Source organism: Pyrus communis, chromosome 7 (assembly GCF_041283825.1).
Source record: "Pyrus communis isolate YQ-2024b chromosome 7, ASM4128382v1, whole genome shotgun sequence".
In the NCBI taxonomy this organism is placed as follows: domain Eukaryota; kingdom Viridiplantae; phylum Streptophyta; class Magnoliopsida; order Rosales; family Rosaceae; genus Pyrus; species Pyrus communis.
Window position 1 is genome coordinate 26,777,190 of NC_142571.1, and position 15,615 is coordinate 26,792,804.

General features: G+C 37.6%; 2 protein-coding genes across 6 annotated transcripts; one reads left to right on the forward strand and one right to left on the reverse strand.

The window, feature by feature from the left end:
* Positions 1-3,434: 3,434 nt before the first annotated feature.
* Positions 3,435-8,937, forward strand: LOC137733959 (uncharacterized). Of its 5 annotated transcripts, none has more exons than XR_015964162.1 (10): positions 3,470-3,794; positions 4,410-4,516; positions 4,823-5,008; positions 5,167-5,278; positions 5,374-5,408; positions 5,486-5,638; positions 5,765-7,673; positions 7,759-8,187; positions 8,305-8,394; positions 8,544-8,937. XR_015964162.1 is itself a non-coding variant. In XM_088696769.1 (10 exons), exons 3-10 carry the CDS (start codon positions 4,446-4,448, stop codon positions 8,612-8,614), a joined length of 3,141 nt encoding a protein of 1,046 aa, XP_088552895.1. In that variant the 5' UTR covers positions 3,535-3,794; positions 4,273-4,333; positions 4,410-4,445; the 3' UTR covers positions 8,615-8,937. The 5 variants fall into 5 exon arrangements, 4 of the variants coding, with proteins under 4 accessions (XP_068329280.2, XP_088552895.1, XP_068329281.2 ...); XM_088696769.1 differs by adding an exon at positions 4,273-4,333 and having other exon boundaries at positions 3,535-3,794; positions 5,765-8,187; XM_068473180.2 differs by adding an exon at positions 4,190-4,333 and having other exon boundaries at positions 3,537-3,794; positions 5,765-8,187.
* Positions 8,938-9,428: 491 nt separating this feature from the next.
* Positions 9,429-14,870, reverse strand: TPR9 (Tetratricopeptide repeat (TPR)-like superfamily protein). Its single transcript, XM_068473184.2, has 15 exons — positions 14,579-14,870; positions 14,340-14,474; positions 14,162-14,245; positions 13,983-14,054; positions 13,644-13,842; positions 12,961-13,079; positions 12,325-12,717; positions 12,078-12,212; positions 11,664-11,801; positions 11,248-11,403; positions 10,791-11,030; positions 10,515-10,675; positions 10,294-10,408; positions 10,041-10,121; positions 9,429-9,816 (listed from the first exon to the last, which is right to left on the reverse strand). The coding sequence occupies exons 1-15, from the start codon at positions 14,705-14,707 to the stop codon at positions 9,589-9,591; spliced, it is 2,385 nt and encodes a 794-aa protein (XP_068329285.2). The 5' UTR covers positions 14,708-14,870; the 3' UTR covers positions 9,429-9,588.
* Positions 14,871-15,615: the final 745 nt, after the last annotated feature.

A 15,615-nucleotide genomic window follows, 5' to 3' on the forward strand; every position in this document is an offset into this window, starting at 1 on the left:
CATGGATTAAAAGGCTCGCAATATCTACCATTCATGCATCATATGGAAATGCCAAGGCATGAGTGGATCGGCAGCTTTACGATTTGCCAACCTTCGATCCCTTTGTCAAGCTCGTGCTACTTCTGCAGCACCACTCAATTATAACAATTTAGGGGGCCGTTTGCGACAACTTTCGTTGGAAGCACTTCTGCTTGTAGGAGCTTTTGTTGAAAGCATGCCAGACTTTTTTATTTTTTAAAAGGTCGGTTAATTATTTTAAAAAATATCTTGAAAATGCTTCATGAAGATGCATGACAAGTGACGGAATAAAGATTTTAACTTAGGGGTCTTAATGTTAAATGTCCAAGGTTTTTAGATAGAAACATAGTGCAAAACGCACAATCAAATTTCAGTTTATTCACGGAGACATTTCATCAAACATTTAGTGGGCTTGTTGTTGTCAGTTGAACCATGTTGGACATATGTTAACAGATATCGACATTTGCTAAAGTAATCTGATGAGTGCTTTTGAGTACCGCCGAGATATATCTAGTAGGGATTACATCAAACGCTTGGTAAGTACAAGAGGGACCCGTGCCGCATATCCATGGGATCTCCAGAAAGCCTTCACATGATTATTTCCCAACCTCTGGGTGCTCATGGGACCACCTTGGTCCCAATGTGCACCCGTCCTTGTGCATGACCCATTTGAACGTGCTTATCTAAGAGCACTTTTGCTCGGAAGTGATTTCATTAAAAGCAATTTTATTAAAAGCACATTAATATTTTGAATGGAACTTTAACGAAAAACTCATGATACTGTTTATTTTAACGAAAAATCACATTTTTATACTAAAAAGTCAATTATGATACTATTTACTTTACTATTTATTTTGTCATTATTTATAAAAGTCAAAGTTTTCAAGTCCTTTTCATTAGTTTTTCTTATTTTTAACCTAAAAGCATTTAAGAACACATTTAATTGTTTTAAAACACACTCCCAAAGAGTATCTCATTACATAAATTACTTGTATCCGTAAGTATTTTTAAATTTTTATGTCATACACTGTCGGACCTACAGGTGTCCTTGTGCTGCAACTATATGCACACTTCCACTGGTTGTGCGTGACAACATATAAGACAACATTTGGCAAGAGATGATGAGAATATAGGAAGAGAGAACGAGATTTAATAATGCTTGTGGGAAACGTAGTCGTTTCGTCTTGTCTGTTGGATCTTAATGGCACCAAACCAACATATAAAATTTCCTTCGTATCGGAATTTGGAAACGACCTCTTTTGTTGTTGTCCTTAAATTTGTTGAGCAACACGACACGAGCATGTGATATGAGAATGAGTAGTGTAATATATTTTTCATTTTTCGGTTGATTTTATACACTTTATTCAATTTAATGATCAAAAATTAAAAAAAATGCGTAAAAGGTAAAAAGAAGTTTGTGTTAAGCACAAGGATAATGGATCATGTAAGCTTTTTATGTATATTCTCATCTCTACCTAGCACGAGAGACCTTTTGGGAGCTTACTGGCTTCGGATTTCGTAGGAATTCCAAAATTAAGCGATAAAGGGGCCAAAGCATTTTCAGGATGGATGACCCATTAGGAATTTTTGCTACCGTAAATTCCCATAAACAAAATTGTGAGTGCGTGGTTGGGGCCCAAAGCGGACAATATAGTGTTATGGTGGAGTCGAGTCCGGAATGTGGTGGGAGATGTGACAACAACTATCTGATAATAACAAAACTGTTGCTTTTGGAATTTCAAACTCAAAAGTTACAAAAACTATTACATTACTCGTTTTCATTTTATTTGTTGTCATTTTAATTATTGCGCTTTTAGTAATGATTAAAATAACAAAAAATAATATTAGTTAGAAAATTAAAGATAAATTGTGAGGTGACAGACTCTCTCAAAAGTGAGACTCTTCATCGAATCTCGTCATCTCATATTTTTCGCATAATAGTTGCACGAGAATTCACGTTAAACTGTGAGGTAAAAAACTATACTCTCGTCATCTCATATTTTTCGCATAATATTTGCACGAGAATTCACGTTAAACTGTGAGGTAAAAAACTATTACATTACTTTTGTTGTTGTCCTTAAATTTGTTGAGCAACACGACACGAGCATGCAATATGAGAATGACTAGTGTTATATGTTTTTCATTTTTCGGTTGATTTTATACACTTTATTTAATTTAATGGTCGAAAATTAAAAAAAAATGGATGAAAGGTAAAATGTAGTATGTGTTTAGCACAACTATCTGATAATAACAAAATTGTTGCTTTTGGAATTTCAAACTCAAAAGTTACAAAAACTATTACATTACTCGTTTTCACTTTATCTTTTGTCATTTTAATTATTACGCTTTTAGCCATAATTAAAATAACAAAAAATAATATTAGTTAGAAAATTGACGTTAAATTGTGAGATGACTGACTCTCTCAAAAGTGAGACTCTCCATCAACTTTCGTCATCTCATGTTTTTTGCATAATATTTGCACAAGAATTCACGTTAAATTATGAAGTGTCAAAGAATTCATGAAGAGTCTCACTTCTAACATAATTCCCTTAACGGTCCTCTAGTTTAGTATGACTTGCAATCAAGTCCTAATCATAAAATCCATATATATTAATACATGAAATCCAATGGGGTAGTATGCAACCACCACGTGGGGGTGACGTCTTATCTCTCTAAAACATTTTTGTGATTAACCCAAAATTAACTACCATCTAACATCTAATCTGACAAAATCTATCGTTTGACAAAAAAAGAAAAAAACACCATCTAACTTTTTTTAGCAATTTTAGAACACTTGCTTGCTAAATAAATAAGATTACAAGATTAAAAGATGATGTTGTTATTTAAACCACATTTATTGATCAAATTATATTTTTTCTGTTAAAGACTGACCGCATGGTTGTTCACTCTTTTAATACATGTAGGTCCGACATGTACACAGATGAAACTTAGCTCACTTTGTATAAAATGGTAGTCAACAATTCATATGGCACAAGAACGTTGCAACTATGATGTATGTACACACTTCATTATATTGTTAGTAGACTTCGCCACAATAACATTTACCAATATCATAAACTTTCTACAACCAGTGTTTACGACATCGTATCGGTTGAAATATCGATTTATAAATTATTGAAAATATCAGGGGATATATCGATATCTGTTTCCTTCAATGAAAATGATAGAAATTTATCCAAAAACGTGAAAATTTAAATAAGGCTTTAGGGAGTATTATATGACACTTTGTCGATATTTAAATGATATGTTTGAAATATTAATGAAAACTGTCAATTTTAACTGAAATTTGAGAATTTCTCCAATACAGAATTAGACTTCACTCCATTCCATATATATATTTTTTTCCTAATATTTTTTACAAAAATATCAACCGAACACAGCCTCAAACTCACCTTGTTATTAGAAAGTCAAACATGCTCGAAACTGAAATGACAGCGAAGTGAAAAAGGAAACAAACTTGCGGGGATAAAAAATGCCAATTAGGAAAAGAAACACACAGAGAAAAAAGGAGGTGGAGGGAGGGAGGGAGGTGAGAGCGTGAGAAGTAGGCGAGTGGAGGACAAGTATACTCTCCAGCATCCACACAAAGCAATCAACGCGGTGGCTTTTCTCATATTCTTCAGTCTACAAGTCTAGTGTGTGTTGCTCCTCGGTCTTCTTCTTCTTCCTCCGCCTCCTGCATGTGCATTTCGCCATTGGAGCTCTCAGTCTCTCACTCGCACTCGCACTCGCTCGCAGATCTCTCAGGCTAAAAGGTAAGCATTGCCTCTGCATTTTTGGTTACTATTTTGATTGAATCTCTTTGTTTTTTGTTTGATTTGGATTCGAATCAATGTACTGCGAATGAATCGAATGTTTTTTAGATTATTGGTGAGATTATCATTGACTGATTTGGTTGTTAGTTTATAATTTGGATGCTGAGATATAGGGGAGGACTTTCATTTTTCTAGATCTGCATTTTCAAAATTTCAAATGCTGACTTTTCTTTTAGTAAATGAAATGCTCAAGTTTCAGCTGAATCTCGATCGGAAAAGAAAAAATTTCAGCTGAATCTGAGTTTTCAGTGACTTTGTTGAGCAATGGTTTATATATTTTCTGTAAATTTTGATGTGGATAAGTAAATGTGAGACTGTGATTGCAATTGCGAGAGAGAGACTGAGAACGATGCTTTGAATTTCGGGTTGTCGGTGCGCCTACCGGATTAAATTCTCTTAGAAACTGCACTTGTTGCAGCATAAAGCTTACTACTTTTTAGCAGCCTGGGCATACACTCTTTACCTCTACTCGGTCAAAGGTCACTCTAGTTATTGTCATTTTTGTTGTTTTTTTTGGGTTTTACCTAAAATCTGTTTCCCTCTTTTGCCATACAGGTTGCTCTGCTTCGGTTCAGTTGTAAGCGCATTAGAATGGAGGCGAAGATTGATGCCAATGCACCCTTGGACTACGCTGAATTTCAGATTTTTCCATCCCAGAACAGGTTAGGTTTTCGCCTTTCGGTAAATTTTGTTCTTTTAAGGGCATGTGTTTTCTCTTCTGTTGTATTGGATTATAAAAATTTATTCTTTATGTACATACTACACTAAGTGCATTATCAAAATCGCAACAAATGTTACGAAACCTTTGATCATCACTTTAACTAGAACGAGTTTTTGGAGATAGGATTCTATAAAAAATTCAAGATATTCATGAAACCTATAAATCGACAGAAAGATATGTATAATTTCCCGTTGGTGATTCCAATTGTTTCTAGTTTGCTTCACTAATGTGTTGAGGGATGCTCTAGGTATGAGGCGCTTGTTTCCAGTGATGGAGAAGTAGAAAAGTTAGCAGGCGGGACGCTAGAGCCACTGTTGCCACATTTACCAGAAGTAAATGAATTGCATCGGAACGGAACGAATGCCAGCCTCACACTTCGACTTCCTAAAAGCCTGCACGGTGCTGCCTGGTTCACGAAGTCGACTTTCACCAGGTTTTAAACACACTAGTGTTTCACTTTTCTTGTCTTTTTACCTTTAGTTTATAATAAAGACTTGTAATAATTCCTACCACTACAATTCTTTTAACCGTTCACTTTTGGAAATTATCCATTTTATTTACTGATTCACAAATTGTTTTACTTCATCATAGATTCCTGCAAATTACTGGTTCACCAGAAATAATGCAAACCATTACTGCTACCGAAGAAGAAATATCTCAACTGGAAGAAGCCAGAAAGTTTCATGTTTCTTTATATGGCCAGGTCCCTTCTCCCTTCTTTCAAGATTGATGTTTGAATGTATGGTTTAATAACTATTCTGTTATCTGGTAACTAAGGTGTGTGATTTTTGTCAACAGTCTGAAGCTGAGATTGCATCATCAGATGCTTCAAAGTAAGTCCTTTTAATTCTTCATTTAAAATTTCATTTGAGTTGCATCAGCCTGACGCTATAGGAATTTGTGCTGTCAGGAACGAACTTTTGCGGGCTTTGGATTTGAGGCTCACAGCACTAAAAAGGGAATTAATTACTGCTGTTGAAAAGGCTTCTCATTCCTCGTTTAACTCTAAAGAGATTTCAAATTTAGCAAACTTTTCTCAACATTTTGGAACAACAGATTTCAGGTAGTCACTTAGATTGTTAGAAAGTGCACTGGTATTTTAGCTTCCTAGTTGCTCTGAAAGAATCCGTTGTTTGAAGATTTATCTGCTAAATTTTCTTACATAGGCAGTACTGTGGTGAAAATGCAGGAATGCTCTGTTCAAGATTTTAGAACAGTATCAACAAAGCAAGAGTGGTGATCCTCAAAATGATGACAAGTGCGGCAATTTTGGAATTGCGAATGTTGATAAGACAAATGGAAGTGCTCAGATATCAAAGCCCATGAATTTTGATACGCCAGTAAAATATAGTGTTTCACCCGCGAAAGCTGCCCAGGTTGAGCGCCAGAGTTCAACTGAAAGCAGGGAGTCATCTGAGTCAAGTGATGAGGAGCAAACATCTGCAGAAAGAAGTCGGAGTCTTATGAGAAGTGCCACACCTAGAAGGTCAGCATCTCCAATGCGGAGGATTCAAATAGGGAGAACTGGATCGCGCAGAGCCGCTGCATTAACCATTAAAAGCCTCAATTACTTTCCTTCTAGGGAAAAGCCTTTTTCTGAAGAGGGTGAACCTGAACACTCAAATAAGAAATCTGAGAGTAATGCACTGAGGATGAGTGTTCAAGATGCAATTAGTCTTTTCGAAAGCAAACAAAGAGATCAAGCTGCTGCAGATGCTCAAAAAAGGAGCTCGTTAACAAATATCTCTACAAGTACAAATAAAGCTGTTTTAAGAAGGTGGAATTCAAGTTTGGGGGAAGCTTCCACCCAATGCCAATCTGAAATTGTCTCTGGAGACCGTGTTCCAATGACTCCCAATGATATACCAAATGATGAGATGCCAACATCTTCAGAAGAAGTGAAACCCGAGTCTGATCTTTTACCCACAGATCAAAGTACTATTGAAGCTCCTCAACCTGCAGTTAACGAAGGAAAATTTGAGAAAAAATTATCTAGTCCAATTGATAATGAAGCAGACTCTAATGTAACTCCGGGAGAGAAAAGTAATCAAAAATCAACAGCATCAATGGAATGGACTCGAGAAAGGGAAGCAGAATTGAACCGAATGCTGATGAAAATGATGGAAAGTAAGCCTATTAAGCCTGTGAAGCCTGTTAAGCCTGTGAAGCCTGTTAAATCTACAAAGCCTCAAGCTACCAGAAATCAAAGCCTTCCTTCTGAACAGAGAGGTGGCTTTTATGACCACTACAAGGAGAAGAGAGATGAAAAACTACGAGGTGAGAATTCTAGAAAGCGAGCAGAGAAAGAAGCCCAATTCAAAGCCATGCAACAAATTCTTGATGAAAGGAAAGCTGAAATGTCTTCTACAAAGGCGAATGATATTGATAAAAAAAGTGCCATGCAGAAGCCCCAAAAATCACTTGGAAAAGTATCTCAACCTGCAAATCCTAGAAAGGAAAATGCAAAACCTTCTGTTACAAAGAAGGCTTTGCCTAGAACATCACCCTTGCCTGCTACACGCAAGTCATGGCCATCGACACCAACACCGAGAGCCACAGGGGCATCGCCAGCTAGAACTCCAGTTGGGGTCTCTTCTACCAGCACTACCCCTACCCGTCAAAAACCCAAGCCAACACCACCCAGCACTAAAGTGGAAAGACCCCTGCAGCGACAGAGGAATGTGAAGGAATCTGTGAGTACTAATGACAGGAGCTCAAAGGGAGTGAATGAGAAGCAGCAGCAAGCAGTGAAAAAGAGTGGTAAAACAACAAAACCCAAAGTAGCGACAACCTCTGGTGATTATTCTGATATAATTTCAGCAAAGCACGGCAAGGTGACCAAGAAAAGCAGTGTAGTTCCAGTGGAATCAAAACCATTTCTTCGGAAGGGTTCTCGAACGAGCCCTGGTGTTGGTCCCGTTGTTAACAAGACAAGAACTTCTCCTCACTCGGAGGAATCTTTGGGAAACAGCACAAATATGATTGAGACTCAAGAGGATGAGGTAATTGGTAGTGCCTCTGATCCTGTGAGTCAGCATCAAGAGCCAGATGTTGTGTCAGTCGGCCTTTCAAATGATGCTGTGGAACCAGAAGCTCTGGTAAATGATAGCCTGACATGTAGTGAGACACAACATGTTGACCCAGTTTCTCCTGATCGTAATGATGACTTAAAAAATGTTGCAGAATCATCATTGCAAGTTCAAGCTGAAGAAGAATCAACCATCTCCCCAAGTGCTTGGGTGGAAATAGAGGAGCATCAGGCCATGCCCCCTTGTAACAACGGCTCATCTCAAGTAACTACTTCAGCCAATGTTGCACCAGCTGGCCTGTCAAGTCCTCGTGTCCGTCATTCTTTGTCCCAGATGCTGCAAGAGGAAATTAACGGACCAGATAATATTGAGTGGGGAAATGCTGAAAATCCTCCTGCCATTGTGTTCCAAAAGGATGCCCCGAAAGGACTGAAGAGGCTCTTAAAGTTTGCTCGGAAGAGCAAGGGAGATGGTAATTTGACTGATTGGTCTAGTCCGCCAGTTTTCTCTGAAGGAGAGGATGATGTTGACAGTGTACTCAGAAAGGCTTCGCTTCATACAAGGAACTATGAACCATACTCTAGTAAGTTTCCTATTTGACAAAAACAGATGGTATTTCATATTGTAGTTGTGAAAAGTTAGACGTTTGAATGTTCATCTTTTTCCTCGTGCAATTAACATTTTGGATTTGTGCATGCAGCTCAATCAAATATTAGCAGATTCGACGATCAGAGTTCTTCACATAAGTCACAAGAGAACCGTGATGCAGCTGCAGGACCCGCAACTAAAGGTTGTCTTCCCACGCGACTAGAGTATACACAGTATCGTTTTCTTTGATTTGTTTTTCTTGCAAATTTTTCTACACCTGCATACAGAATTTCAACGCGCCAATTCTAATTCGCTTAATAAGATTCCAACGCTACTATCTTTGTGTTTCAGCTGCAACAAGGTCATTCTTCTCTCTTTCAGCGTTTAGAGGCAGCAAACCAAATGAAATGAAGTTTCGCTAATCCTAGAGGCGCATGTGGAGTACCGGAGTCAGATTCTGCGAAACCTTCAATTTTTCGTTCACTGTCGTTGTAGCATACTAGCATGCATGATGCATTCATCCCTATACTTGTGGCATTTCTTTTTACTTCCTTTCTTGTGTTAGTACTGTGTTGCCGGGTCTTTGTACATGCTATATGCCCTTGTTCTGTTGTTCTCGGAGATTTAAACAGAGCTCTTGTTCTTAACCCTTATGCTTCGGATGTCAAAGCGACTACAGATCGGTACATTGGCATCAATACGAATGCTTTGCCTATATTGGCATCAATACGAATGCTTTGTGACAGAGGATGTCTGTTTCCTAAATTCTTTACAAAATTACATAGTAAAATGCCGACTTCGTCTTCAGTATTTGCGTCGCACGTCATTTTTGCTTGTTCCATAAACCACCTGAATTGCGAAGAGCACGTCATTTACCAGTTTTCTCTTGGGACTTTTTGTGCGTGCGGATGATCCTTGCGCCCAGAATTTATCTACATGTGCGGTCGGTCGGGAAATTCTTGGGTTCGGAGGTCAACCACACGCACCACCACATCCTCTTGTATTTTGATCCTACCCACCCCCGGTCACACCCACTTGCGTCTAGTGCGGCGTCCAGACTGAAGAATTTCTCATACATGTTGGAAAAATATCATAGTTGCAACCTAATACCATATCCAAATCTTATCCAAGTAGATCTCGGTTGCAACCTCACATCTTGTTTCACGTAGATGGCGGCTTATGAATCGAAAGAGACGATGCAAAACGAATGCTAATTCGTGCAACAATGTCGAGAGGTGCCGAGACTCAAAGAGAAATTATACATCGAAACTTATATCTACATGTAGTATTCTCAACAGTTTTTAAAATTAATCAGTCTGTGATGAGTTAGATATTGCAACAGAATCAGGGAAGTTGGTCCTTACAAGAACAGAAGAGATCAGACCGAATCATGCTTTCATGTGAGTTGGTCCTCCAAAGAACTGATGTGCTTCTCCCTCCTCAGAAATCGAAGGTATGGGAAAATCACGTACGTATGAGACCCATAATAACATGAAAATATTTGATACAGTCGTTTTATGCTGGCCGCGGCAGCACGGTCACCCAAGGATAACTGAAGAGATGAAAGCTTCACAAGTTCATATCCAATGACAATGTGATTAGGGTTATAGAGCTCCTCCAGGATCTGCCAATTGCCAACGCGAACATGAAAACGTCATTTGGAATTATGCACAAGAAAAATACACCAAGTGACTAGTGAGATATTTTTATAAAAACCAAAGAAGATCATACTTCATTTTAATTCACAAATAACTATCTATGAATACATATCCTTGCAGAACTTAGATCTAACCAACACTAATGCATAAAGTTCAGGATGATATGGCTTGTGTGCAACAAGAATTTTACCTCGATTGATGCTTTGCAATGTTCCATGGCGGGTTGTAACTCTCCGACCAAACAAAATGCCTGCGCAAGTTTGTCTTCCGCCTGCAAATGTCGAATTATTTTAGTTAACCATATACAAATAAAAGTTGCACATTCAAATGATATAAACAATGGCCAAGTAGCTCCTCGGATAAAAACGTAGAGTTAAAGATCCTAATGATTTTAGTGATGATAAATTTCTAAGATACAGAAGTAAAGGGTGGTCAGAACTCACTTCTGCAATGCTCCTATTATATGCAAAAAATGTTGATCTCAGCAGACCAAGAGAACTTAAAGCATCCAAAAGTACGGTACTAGAAACATCTTGTGAGACTATTGCATCCTGTAGCCTGTCAAGAAATGAACAGTCAATACTCCAGCACGCATAGTGAACATAGAAAATAGGCACTCCGGTAATTTGGAAAGATAAGAACCACTTTTCAGACAGTGTTATACCTTCTGATGCACATCCGAGCTTTATCTGCAGCTGCAGAGGAAGATTCCAGATCACGATAAGAACCACATTTTAAACAAAAGCCCGGATTAATGTCGAAAACATTATTGGGTTGCACATGAGGAGCCAGTTTATTGATCTCATCAGTATTGAACTCTTCAACCTGTACGATCATAAATGAAAATCAATAAAAAAAATTCAGTTAAGGACCACATGAAAAGAACCGAAAGTGACTTGGGAGATCATACATTACTGAGATATATAGTTATTTACAATACCTGAAGATGAGGCTCCACACTACTAGTGCTGATGATACTGGGCAAATTCTTAAGTTTCTCTCTTTCAATGTTAACAACGCCGGTATCCAAGACTATGCCGGAACAATTTGGTTTGACACAGTGAAAACCATTTAGGGCCAGGTCGGAAAAGTTCACATTTAAACAACCCCTACACTGACATCGAAATGAGTACTCATCTTCCAGAAACTTGACACGGTCCTTACAGTCCCACTGCCCAACCTGTATAAACAAAACTTAGTTTATAGTAAGAACAGAAATTTGTAGTGTTTCACCATGTAGAAAGGGCCCTTCGGAAGGGCTACCTGCATTGATACACAATTACATATACAGCTCCTTCATTGACAAGATTCAATATCACCATAGCATTTCATGGAAGAACATCATAATCTTATTCCATATTAGAAAAACTGAACAATATAATGGTAACTGGGCATACCTGTGGACCATATGAAAATTCCAAAGGAAGCCCCGATGCGACAAATTCTGTTGTTCGTATAAAGAGAGTGCGTAAAAGGAAATACGCATGGATGTTTGGCTGACAAGAATGGTTGAACAGACTTCCGGATAAATAGATTGCTTGACCTACTTTGACCTATATAAGTAGCAAAAATAATGTTGCAGATAGATCAGAGGGCATAGTATTTATGAATTGAGGTTCGATGTACATAAACAGATCAACTGATCAACACAAGCATCTTTTACATAAATTATCACAAGTGTCACAAATGAAAATAGCCACTTCATAAAGATCGTTCAACGCAAGAGCAGTGAACAAGGATGGCAAGGATGGTCAGGAAAAGAGGAGAAACAAACAAGAACAAATAAAAACAAAAGCATACCATAAATGCGAACCTGTTCCATATTACTAGTTAGACCTTCTCCCCAAGGTGTAAGCTTTCCAAATTGATCTTCTAACCCATGATAATCAATGGATTTCATACGAACAATTGTCATAGAGTTCACCCTAATTTGGGATATAAGTATGACAATCTGCAACAACAGGGGAATGGAACCTCATATAACAGATGACAATCAAGATGTGACATATAAAATCCTTTTGAAATATAGGTCATCTAAGTATTTACAGATGTCAATAAAAAAGTTCAATATTTATTACAATCTCTGAAATGATAACATAATTTGGTGATGATACCAATGAACAAATTTAGGATCTGCACGTGCACCTTGCATTTATGAGAGCATTGGGTTTGTACGTGTGTGTGTGTGTAAGTGAGTGAGAGAAAGACTGAGAGATAGAGAGGCGACCTGTGAAATAGAGAGCCCATTTATTGGTAATTCAAAACCATCGGAATGCTGAAGACAGTATAATAATACAGCAGAATATATATGTAATTCCAACTTCGTTTCTGGAGGCATTTTCGAATAATGATGAGAAAGATCCTGCAAGAAAAAATAGAGTTCATTAGCTACAAGTAAAATCTATTCATGAGATAGTGATATGATAAATTGAAATGAAAGTTAGTACTGTGGACAATATAATAAGTATATGTACCGAAATTTCACTAAGATGAAAAGTATCAGTGGAACCTCTTCTTTTGATCACAGACTTTACTAGCACTCGGCCAGCCAAAACTATCTCTGATGGCAATACTGCTGGCCAGTGTACACCTTTACATTCATGTTTATGTTCAGGAATGTGCTCAGTATCTGTTTCAGATTCAACATTTAAAGTGGTATCTGCAATGTACTTTTCAAGATCGGCTGACAGATTTTCAAGAATGTTTTGATTGCTTGGGTAATCCCAGCACATTTTTCCTCCTGCTTGTATACGGCATTTCTGGGAGCAATACAATGGTGTTGAACATGATGTACATGGGACTTTATCCGCGGGTAGCTCATTCAAGCAGTAGTGGCAGTGAGTTTCCCGACAAGGCTTTAATATTATCTGCAAAACACCAGGCCAAAATTTCATCCATCAGTATTGCACAGAAATGCACCAATCCCTCCCTTTTGGAAGGGAAAAGAAGACAAGGCAATGGACCACACCACAAATATAGCATCAGGATTCAAGAAAAGCTGAATAAAAAGGAAATCTACTTGGACTGAAACACTAAAATCTAAAATTAAAGGAAATTAACAAGATTAAAAAGTAAATAATAGCAAATATGAAAGAGATGTCAGTTCATACCATTGCAAAAGGGTCTTCTGTATGTACCAAGGAGGCTTGAGGAAGGTCACTGGTTGAAGTCATACCCCTTCCTTTCTCTGGTGTGGTGACACATTGTAATTCCATTTGGCGCAGTTCATCTGGTGGATTACAACGTACTTTAATTAGGTCATTAGTACTTGCATCCCCAAGATGAGTTACGACTAGCTTTATTAGAAAGAAAATAACTGTTGCGAAGTTTAACCAGTAAAACAAGCTGCACAGTCACAGGTATCTTAGAAAACTGGAAACCATGTAAAGATTGCATTAAGAGTTTTAATAACAAAAGTACACTAGAAATGAGACCATTGGCCACTGCTACATCCTAACGTAAGTGTGAAAAATCCATCAGCTTAAGTGAATATAACGTAAGACACACAAATATTATGAAATAACGAATACTCCAAGCGAGTTATATCATTTCAAGCTGTTAGGCGTCAACATGGATTCATATTTGTAGCTTTTGCATGTCTCCAAATTGTTATTTATTCATCTGTTGTTTTAATCACAGGGTTTAGAAAAACGTATTGGGGCCAATCTCTAAAATTATCTTGAGAAACCATGGAATGATTATTCATCAAAAGTGAGCAGTGACCGTCAGTCCAGAGGTCAAAAGATTTGAATATAGTCACATACTTTAATACTTAACAGTGTTAATATCTTACCGAAAATACTTGAGTTATTCTCGTTATCTTGTTCTGATGGATTCATACTTTTATGCTGATCCGAAATTATCTTCATCTCACTTTCTATCTGTCTCTTTCCACTCATTGACAACTCCAGAACCTTAGCAACATCCAAGTCACGGATTGCATCCTCATAATTTCCGATAGAAGCATTTGCCTTGCCCCTTCTATACCATGCCTGCAGCACATACAAAAAATGTAAATTTGGAAAAACTAGCGCAACACCTTTTGTTACCCTTGTTCTATAGTCACAAAGGAGTCAAACTCAAATCCACGCTACAAAACACGAAAAAGCGCAACACAATAAAAGCATTTCACCTTTGCATAGTTTGAAGAAGTTTGAAGTGCCCGATTGCAGTCTCGTACACACTCCCTCAGAAGACCCAGTTTCTAAAAGAAAACATATAGCAGTAAGCAATGAAATCTGTCGACAACGCTTTGAACTTTTAAGTTTGGTGCATACACAATTACCCACATATCTAAAGAATGAGTCTTACCTGCAACACAGAAGCCCGATTTGTATACAAAGTAGCAACCAGATTTCTGTCTTCATCTACATCCATAGGAGCAACTCTCAATGCCTGTGTGCCCCATGCCAATGAAAAATATATACAAACATAATATAGAATTAGCAATGCCTACTGTTTAGAGAAGTAATCTCAAATACAGAAGTACCTGGGTATAGCAATCCAAAGCTTCAGCATAATCACTTCTCAAAAAGCACTTATTGCCCTTTTGCTTCGCCTCCAAAGCAGCTTCTATGTTCTTTCCACAGAGAGCTACTTCAGGGTCCGCTAAGTCCCTCACCATCTGATAAAATCCCACAAATTCCAATCAATTTCTTATCTGATTTCTTCTGTTCCTGTTTCCTTTTCGAAGCTCGCAAATTTCAGTGTATAAAGATATCGACTTACTTGGTGAAAGGGCTCGAAGTGGAGGAGAAAATCGGCGAGAGAAGAGCAGGTTCGAGGAAGATCGTCGGCGGTGCTGGCGGCGATCGATCGCTTTAGGGTTTCTGGAACCAGAGACTTCAGCTTCTCCATGAGAGCGGGTTTTTGAGCTTTGGAACTTCGCCCAACGGCTATTTGCTACCCGCCGAACGGCCACGCCGCTTTTGGTCCGCTTTTCACACACGTGTGAAGCCAGTTTCTTTCTTTTTTTTTGGAAATCACACGTGATGTGAAGAAACCACGAAGGCCGTTGGCTACTCAAATGAGAAGTAGGAGATTGTACTTAAAATCGTTCGTTTGTCGACATATAGAATTTTGTGTTTATGATTTAAGTTATTTATATTATAAATTAGTCTATAAGAGCGTCTTTACAAAAAATCAACTAAAATTAAGGCCTCATCCAATTATATAAAAACAGGTGAACGAAAATAGTAAAAACATTACGAATAATATATATTTACTATAATAGGTTGATTAAAAAACCTTAGTTTTAAAGGAAAACTAATGAAAATGATTTGAAAATTTTGAGATTTAACGATAAGGATAAAATAAAAGGAAAACTAATGAAAATAGTTTGAAAACTTTGAGTTTTAATGATAAGGACAAAATAAAAGGTAAAGTGAATAGTACTAAAATTGACTTTTTAGAGTAAAAATGTGATTTTTCATTAAAGTGAACAGTACTGTGAGCTTTTCGTTTAAACTCTCTAAAATAAAAGGTAAAGTGAATAGTAACATGATTGACTTTTTAATGTAAAAATATGATTTTTCGTTAAAATGAACAATACGAGAGCTTTTCGTTAAAGTTCTCTAGTTTTAATTCATTTTTTTGCAGAGATGATATTTATAAGGTGATTCATTATATGAACAGTTATGATCATAAACACAAAGCTCTGTATTAGAAGACGAAGAATTTTAAGCAGAAGATTCTACTCATAGTAGCCAAGCATTGTTACTTGCTACTGTGTTCCCTGAAATTAGAAGAGAGGAAGGGGGGGGGGG

Excerpts from the sequence above, each read along its gene's own strand:
- LOC137733959 (XM_068473179.2), top strand. The coding sequence starts at position 4,446 with ATGGAGGCGAAGATTGATGCCAATGCACCCTTGGACTACGCTGAATTT. Across the intron at positions 5,009-5,166 it reads ACGAAGTCGACTTTCACCAG|ATTCCTGCAAATTACTGGTT; the intron begins GTTTTAAACACA and ends ACTTCATCATAG. Across the intron at positions 5,409-5,485 it reads GCATCATCAGATGCTTCAAA|GAACGAACTTTTGCGGGCTT; the intron begins GTAAGTCCTTTT and ends TTGTGCTGTCAG.
- TPR9 (XM_068473184.2), bottom strand. The coding sequence starts at position 14,707 with ATGGAGAAGCTGAAGTCTCTGGTTCCAGAAACCCTAAAGCGATCGATC. Across the intron at positions 13,080-13,643 it reads GAATAACTCAAGTATTTTCG|ATGAACTGCGCCAAATGGAA; the intron begins GTAAGATATTAA and ends GTAATCCACCAG. Across the intron at positions 9,817-10,040 it reads ATTGCAAAGCATCAATCGAG|ATCCTGGAGGAGCTCTATAA; the intron begins GTAAAATTCTTG and ends GGCAATTGGCAG.